Source organism: Gossypium hirsutum, chromosome A04 (assembly GCF_007990345.1).
Source record: "Gossypium hirsutum isolate 1008001.06 chromosome A04, Gossypium_hirsutum_v2.1, whole genome shotgun sequence".
Lineage (NCBI taxonomy): Eukaryota > Viridiplantae > Streptophyta > Magnoliopsida > Malvales > Malvaceae > Gossypium > Gossypium hirsutum.
The window spans coordinates 66,120,312-66,128,561 of NC_053427.1; the positions used below are offsets into that span (position 1 = coordinate 66,120,312).

The 8,250-nt window shown below is 33.6% G+C and overlaps 1 protein-coding gene across 4 annotated transcripts; it reads right to left on the bottom strand.

The window, feature by feature from the left end:
- Positions 1–1,011: 1,011 nt before the first annotated feature.
- LOC107948374 (RNA polymerase sigma factor sigF, chloroplastic) lies at positions 1,012–4,397 on the bottom strand. 4 transcript variants are annotated; one of them, XM_016882897.2, is made up of 8 exons: positions 4,068–4,397; positions 3,458–3,618; positions 3,176–3,291; positions 2,870–3,064; positions 2,519–2,789; positions 2,049–2,420; positions 1,591–1,791; positions 1,012–1,441 (listed from the first exon to the last, which is right to left on the bottom strand). In XM_016882897.2, exons 1-8 carry the CDS (start codon positions 4,159–4,161, stop codon positions 1,154–1,156), a joined length of 1,698 nt encoding a protein of 565 aa, XP_016738386.2. In that variant the 5' UTR covers positions 4,162–4,397; the 3' UTR covers positions 1,012–1,153. The 4 variants fall into 4 exon arrangements, with proteins under 4 accessions (XP_016738386.2, XP_016738385.2, XP_016738383.2 ...); XM_016882896.2 differs by having other exon boundaries at positions 3,170–3,291; positions 4,068–4,370; XM_016882894.2 differs by having other exon boundaries at positions 3,176–3,306; positions 4,068–4,370.
- Positions 4,398–8,250: the final 3,853 nt, after the last annotated feature.

The following is an 8,250-nucleotide window of genomic DNA, read 5'->3' on the forward strand; positions in this document are numbered from 1 at the left end:
AGATTTAGGTTGAAAAGGCGAATGGTTTGAGCTATGTCGAGTTTCATATTACTAACAAACAAATATGCTTAGGGCATAGATCAAAGAGTTTAAGGGACTTTAGAATTTCATCACAAGCTTCATGATATTAGTTTATAGTACGCGTATATTTCAGGGTCACTAGCTCGATCATCGGATCATCAAATTCCCTAGTAACAAAATAGGCACAAAACAGTCCTTCATTTGTTCAATATAAGTATCCCATCTCAATTTGTCAAACCCTCCTTGAGATTTGTTCTAACTTCAACTTGGTAAATCTAACTTGGATACCTCAAGCACCTTTCTAACCTCAAATATTTGCTCTAACTTTATAAACCAACCCTTATAACCCTTATCCCCCAACTTAGGACACTCCGGTTTAAATTGCGTACACAAATCAAAGGAATAGTGAATTACCAAGGTTAATGAAGATGAAAGCCTTTCTAGTGACACTATTAGTGATGATTTACCTTCATTTTCCTCCCATTCGAGTCTCGTAAGCCCTAAAGTTTTTTGAAATCAGCTCTCAACTCATAATAAAATTCATCTAGCTCTGCCTCAGCTACAATTTTGATTTTATTATCAAATTTAAATCTATAATATTTCTCATTTCATCTTAAATAAATCATCAACCATTAATGCAAAATTAAATATGCTCTAATACCATAAACATAATCAAATTCAAAATAATTAAAAAAGGATTGAAGAAGTAAAGGGGGAAAAAAGAATCAACAAAGAAATTAACGAAAAAGAGAATTTGAGAGAAAAAGTAACTGACTTGAGCAACTGCCATATTTTTTAGCCTGATTTGACAGTCTTTAGAACATTGCAGAATTACCATTAATGAAATACAGTGTTTTATCAAAGTAACCAATCATATCGTAACAGCAATACAACAGAATTTAACATAATTGTAAAATGGATTTTAAGCACGTTTTTTACCTTATAGTCTGTCAACCTTCGGTGGTTCCAAGTTTCAATTTAAGACAACACTGGAGAGATAACAATCTATTATATTTGTTTAGCTAAAAGAAAGAAGAAAAAAACATCATTCTTAGATTACAATATTGGAGCGTTTTAACCTCTTGCCCCTGAATGAACCGGTAAAATCTAAAGAATGTGTCTCTGTCTATATCTAAACAAGCAAATCTTCATATGCATCAAGACCTTGTTTGACCAGGCATTGCTTGAGCTTGTATAATGCTCGGCTCTCTAACTGCCGCACCCTTTCCTTTGATAATCTGAACATCTTTCCTATCTCCGACAGAGAATTCTGTTTACTTTCTTCAATACCGAATCTTAGCCTGATTATCTTCCTTTCTTTCGGACTCAGAATGCTTAGAAGGTTGCGGACATGCTGCCTCATCAGTTGCTTTGCCACACTGACATCCGGGATCTCAATACCAGTATCTGGTGTTACCTCCTGCAATCATGATGAGATAAAAAACCTAGCATGATTAGATGACCATGGTTAAAACTAAAAAACCAGTTTTTCCAAAATGAAAAAACACCCTTTTGCATGAAAATTAGACGTTGCTGCAGGGGGGGTTAAGCAAAAAAAGGGAGTTTTACCTGAAAAGTGGTATCCTGGTCCACCCACACAGGCTGTTGCATAGAAAGTGGCATCCTTGTTGAGAGCAGTAACTTATCCAACTTCTCAACTGTAATCCCGACACGTCTTGCTAATTCTTCTTTGGAAGGATAATGGTTTCCTTCTTGAATGCACGATCTCTTTGCATCCAACACTTTGCTCAATAGGCCATATACATTCTCCTGAGAATATGAAGTAGGTTTTTTGCTCGTATAATGTTGTCTCTAATATTTAACAAATTATTTGTCTCACTTAGACACACAATAAAGTTATAAGATCTCCTAAAACTTGGAGAGATATTATCTTATCCAATATTATTCTTTTAGAAAATGACCAGAAAGCAAAGGAAGAAAAACTATACACTTTTAAATATAATGCATGGCTCCGTGTCTAGGTGACTGTGTCATACATGTTAAGCAAGCATAAATTTTTTACTTACCGGCAAACGGATGGTTCTCGAATGTTGCATTATAGACTTTGTAATTGTTTGTCTTATCCACCAGTAGGCATAGGTGGCAAATCGGCATCCAACTTGTGGTTTGAACTTCTCAACACTTTTCATAAGACCCATACTTCCCTCCTGCAGCAGATCTTGAAGGCTAAGACCACGGCCCTGATATTGTTTAGCAATGTGAACCACCATGCGCAAATTCGCATGGATCAGTTTTTCCCGGCTCCTTTTGCCTGATTGGAGTTCTGCCTGCAAGGCTGAACAACTTAGACCCATGGCTTCAGCCCATTCAACCAAGGTTGGTTCACGCCCAAACTGAGATTGCAGCTTACTCTTTACTTTCGCTAATCTCTTTAAATCCTGTAGGTGTTACAGAAACCAACTGTAAGACCTCTCAAGAACCAAACATTTCCTAATTCCCTGCTTTAAAACGAAAAGGCAGGATTGAAAAAAGACACCTGAACTTGAATAATCAAATCAGACTCTTCTTCAGCAGTCAAGAGTTGTTTTGTCTCAGGACCCCACAAGAACAACCGAAGGGGATCATTGGGATCAGAACCTTCGCTCGACTTTCTTCTTACATCCTTCCTTTGTGAACTGTATGTCTCACATATCACAACTTTAGGTTGCACCCTCCTTCGTTTAGACTGCCTCTCTAAACGTTTGGTTGACCTAACTGCAACCGCTATCTCCTCAGCGGGCAAAGTAAAGGAATCAACAGACCCCAAGCTGCAATAGCATTAGGTATCAGCAGTCAACAGATTATCTGAGAACACTTGTCCAGCTACTAAGACAAGACAGAGATTAACCTATTAGAAAGTGAATCATCAAGTTCTAATTCGAGGCCCTCAGCCAATGATGCAGCTTTTTTAGAAGCTGACAATGCTTTCTTAGCAAGGGCAACTACATTACTTGGTTCAAAAGTCATGGTCTCGGTATCAGCTGCAACAGACAGCATATTCAAGGAAGATGATGGATTTTCCCCTAATTCCAAGAGTGCCAATCTGTGATGGGGAAAAAGAAACATGAGGATGCAATTCAATGGGGAAAGATCTACACTCACAACTGTTTTAACAAACGAAGCAATAAATCAGAATTAGCTTGTTTACAATTGCCTTAAATCAGGCCACTGGAGCAACTGCTGTTCAAATTCCTGCTGGCCAATGTTGTCAGATGCCTTCTCTTCTTGAAGTGTTGGCCCATTCCCAATCTGCAGCTTGTCTGTCTCTCTCTGTAATAAAGTAAACTGCGGTATGCTAAGTAAGGAGTTGCCAAAATAATATTTGAGAAAATATATCAATAAAACCAGAGGGAAACAACATTTACCGTTATGCAAACATAAAAAGTTTAGCTTACATCTTGATATATGTCGTGCAAAGATAAAACAGGAGTCTCACCGAGTACGCTTTATCTTCCTTAAGTAAATGCAAGACAGGTAGTGGTCTATAGTCATCCCGCTGCTCTTGTGAGAGAACTGATGTAGGAAAATGCCTAGCTACAGAAGTAATCGGAATAGAAGTCGCAGCAGGGACCGCTTGCTCATGATGAAACAACGCAACTGCATAATAGTACATTGAATAACATAGGAACCTTATCTGAAAGCACTTGAGAGTAAACTACATACTTTCATGCATGACCACATTATAGGCAGTTCTCTAATCTATCTATATACATTTTTATTTGGAACCTAGAAGCTAAACAAGTACATAAACGACAACATGTATTCAAAAACTTTACAAGACTGCAAGCTAAAAGAGTTGAATTTAGGCATTTGACCATTGTAGTAACAGTAAGTTTCCAGTTGTAATTCCCTTCCAATGCCAATAATAATCATACAAAGATCCTTAAGGAACAAAAATGCTTCACAACGAAAATCCCAGGAAAGCTGATTTAACAAGAATATAATTCAAACACCCAATAAGGCAAAACATGTAAATGAAAACTGGGTATTGTACTAACGATAAGAATCAAAAGAAAACATGTTCTAATGCTAGAAATATACGTTACCTGAAGAAGGTGATGGTGAAAAGACAGAATTTTTGAGTTGGGTTCTTGGAGAAATTGTTGGAGGAGAATAAAGCAAATTCCTTGAAGCTTCCATGGATGCAAAAGTAACTATTTGTTTTATCTACAATGTAACCTTAAACATTGCTTGTTTGGTTCTTCTGGGTATGTGTTCCTTATTTTTACTTTGTTCAAAAGCTTTGAACTTTGCAGATAAAGAAGAAGAAGCCAAGCTCGGCTAAGGAAAAAAATCTATTCTTCCCCTTCCACGCTTCAAATTCGATGATCAATGGTTCAAATGGATGAGGTTCGGCCTTGATTTGCTTCAGACCCAATAAAAACAGATTCACAAAAGAAACTTGTAATGACCCAGAATCCAAGTTTAGGCCAGAACTTGATTTTGACAAAGCCCAAGTTACTGGCCCACAACTTATGGTCTAGTTTTGGTTGAGCTTTATTTCATTGAAAAATGTGATCGGCCCAAAGGAGAAGTACAAGAGAGTTCCAAAAGTACTGAAATTACAATCGTATTTCACTTTTTTTACTGCAAGTTTTTATTAAATTCAAGTTTTTTATTGTTTGAATTGCAGGTCAACTATAGCAAAAAAAACTTGATTGATTTAATTTATGAGTTCATACTTAACTATCCCTATTTTTTTCTTTTACACACACCATGACTTGGATGAATTGAATTAGGAATCAGTTACAACTATAAATTCAAAATAATGATTATATTAATTAATTAACAAACCAATTAAACCAATCATAACTGTTAAATTAATTGAACTAAATTTCTCTATTTTCAAAAAACTTTTGGTTTTAAGAATGTAAAATCTGCTCAAACTTCAAAACAAAAATAATTAAATTTTTACTTTTTTTTTATTCTTCTCAATTAGATATTTAAATTATCAAAATGTATTTAAAAAAAAAGTCCTTTTTATCGCTACAATTTGTTAAAGTTAAAGGGTCCTATTTTTTTTTCTTTCTTCATTTAACATATCATGTGTCACTGCGTGATTACAATACATAGAAAAAAAATGACAAAAATGAATAAAATTATAAAAAATATTAAAATTTTATAAAAATATAGAAAAAAATATTAAAATTTTATTAAAATTATAAAAAATATAAACCCTTAAACTACTACACCTTGTTTAAATAAACCCTTAAACTATTTTTGTAGTTAAATAAATATTTTGCTATGATTTTTACCCATAATACCTTTTATTTTATTATTAAAGTTTTTTTTTAATTTTAGTCTCTTAATTTCTTATTGATGCAATAGAAATTTTACAACTTTAAAAATATAAAATTTTAAAAAGTATCAAAATTTTCAAAATATTGATTATATTATGTAATTTCAAGAAATTTTAATATTTTATTTTATTTTTAATTAATAAACTATTCTCATGAAATTCACATCAATATAAAATGAAAATTAGCTTAAAATTTTAAAATATTTTTACTTTAATATTAAAATCAAGAGTTTTCAGGAGTAAAAATTATCGATTAACAGCTTATTTAACTATAAAAATAACAAAGTGCTTGTTTAAACAAGGTATAATAGTTTAAAGCCTTTTTAGTATATGAGTCTTTATTCAATTGAACCCATAGAATGGATTTAATTATTGATTTAGTTTTGAAAACATTGATAACCATAGTAATAAGAGAACTACTACGATATGTTTGGTTTGATGTAATTTAATAGAGAAAAATGTAATAAGTATTCAGTGAGAATGGAATAGAGAAATGATATACATGGTAAACTACATCGCTAGTTACCCTAAAATAGTATCGTTCCTATTTTAGTTACTGAAAATTTATTCTTGTCAATTTAGTTACTCTAGTTAAGATAATTATTCAAATTGATCACTACTGTTAAAAATTTGATTAATCTACTAACAGATTGCTGAAGTGATTTTTTTAACTTTTAATTAAAATTAAGAACTAGTTCAAAATATATTTTTTAAATTTATTTACAATATAAAAACCATCCCGTATCTCTATCCCTCCTCACTTCGCGACCCCGCACCATAAGATATTAACAAATCATATCATATATTCACAAACTGCCTTAGAAACCTGTTTTAAGGGCATCAGTCATCGATGAAGTATTTATCTGTGGCTCTATCGCAGATAAGACAGAATAAATGACACGTGGCCAAGAATTAACAGTCGGTATTAGATCCTTATGAAAGGCTGGATTTGTTGCCAGGGCCACATGTGCAACCTACAGCATAATAAAAAAGTTTTAAATCCAAGCTGACATATAGGAAAAACCATCGAAGCGGAGGACTACTTGACTATTTGCACACAGTTGCTGTCCAAACAAACCTCATAAGCAGTGTCACGCAGCCTTGTGTTCTCAGTTGGTATATATACAGGAAGTTGACGAAGATGAGCAAAATGAAATACCCATCTTTCAAAAGCAATTGAATGCCAGAGATTAACAAGAAATGTAGGAAAAGAATTACATATAACGCCTTTCGGTACCTTTCCCAAGCTGTAGCAGATCCTCGCAACAATTTGGGACACAAGGATGCAGCCTCAATATACTTCCTTTCAACAATCAAGTGATCAAGGTATTTCGATCCCACCTACATGTAAAGCAAATTAGCAGGTAATAAAGCAACAAAAAAAAAATTATGCCATTAACATGGACGACGGATTAGAAACTTAGGCCAACAATATCAGCAATAAAAGGTATTATTTATCACAATTCAAAATTAAAATACAATCATAAGCAGCCAAAATCTTTAATATTATTGGAACAATTAGGTTTAATTAAGAATGCTAGTAGCCAGCAGATTTGTATGGTAACTCATGAAGTCATTACCAATAATAATATATTAAGAAAAAAACCCAAATTATGAGTTCACTCCGTCCCTGACCAGCTTCAATTGCTGCTAAGGCTTTTTCTTAAGGAAAAGCGATGGTGTAAGGTGGTTTTTATAGTGCGGGAGCGAGCAGCAACAGAGATAGGGGAGAAGGGATGAGTGGTGATGAAGATTGGTAGCTCTTATGTTGCAAATAAACAAAAAAAAAAGTATTTTTGACTAATTATAGAGAAATTCTTAACTTTATTTAAAAGTAAAAAAATATTATGTTAACAATTCGTTAGTGAATTAATAGAATTTTTAATGATAAAAACCAATTCAAATAATTATTTTAATTAAAGTGACTAAAATAAAAACGACCTGATTTTAGAACCACCTGCAATGTAATTTACAGTAATTGATTGCATGTAATTAACATGGAAGAATAAATTATTAATAGGCTTACAAGAATAGTGTTAGGAGGTTAAATTAGCAAAATAAGCTAATTTTCTTTTTTAATTAGGCCTTTAGGTTATTTTAAACTTTAATTAGGGAAATAGGTTGTTTTTATATTTTTATTTAAAAATATTATTATTTTATTATATCGTATTTTATTCGTTAGGATCAATTTCTGAAGAATGGACGTTTTTCTAATCCACTTCGACGACAACCATATTTTTGTTGTCCAATTAGCAATGGCAAGACAAAATTTAAAATTTCGTTATTTTTAATTATGTTAATATTTATTTATTTTTGATAATTCTAAATAGTTTTTTGTTATAAATAGGCGGACAATCGTGTGCTGGAGATGTTCATACATAATACAAGGGAGCCACAAATCCTTGAAATTCATGGGTACCTGCAAGAGGTTGGATTCTTGCATGCATCTCGCATGCAAGGGGGCTGCAAACTCGATCCCACACTAATCAATGCATTGGTGGAAAGATGAAGGCCCGAAACACACACTTTCTACCTTTCATGTGGTGAGTGTACAATCACACTCGAGGACATAGCATTACAGCTCAGTCTGTCGGTGGATGGACTAGTCATCACGGGATCAACAGTTGTAACACTCCTTACTCGTATCTAACGTCAGGACAGGGTACGAGGCATTACCAAACTTGTACTCATACATTCATGCAAAAAGTAGGGCTATAAAATTTTTCTTTAAAACAACTTCATTCATACATTCACAGTTTGTCCTTCCCAAAACAGCCATCTAAAAAGGATCGGACTAAATCGGGAACTTTTAGAAAAGTTTGGGAAAATTTCCCCTAAGACAAAGCCACACGCCCGTGTGAGATAGGGGACACGCCCATGTGCTCTCTACACGCCCATGTCCTTCAGCCGTGTAACTCTTTGACTATGAC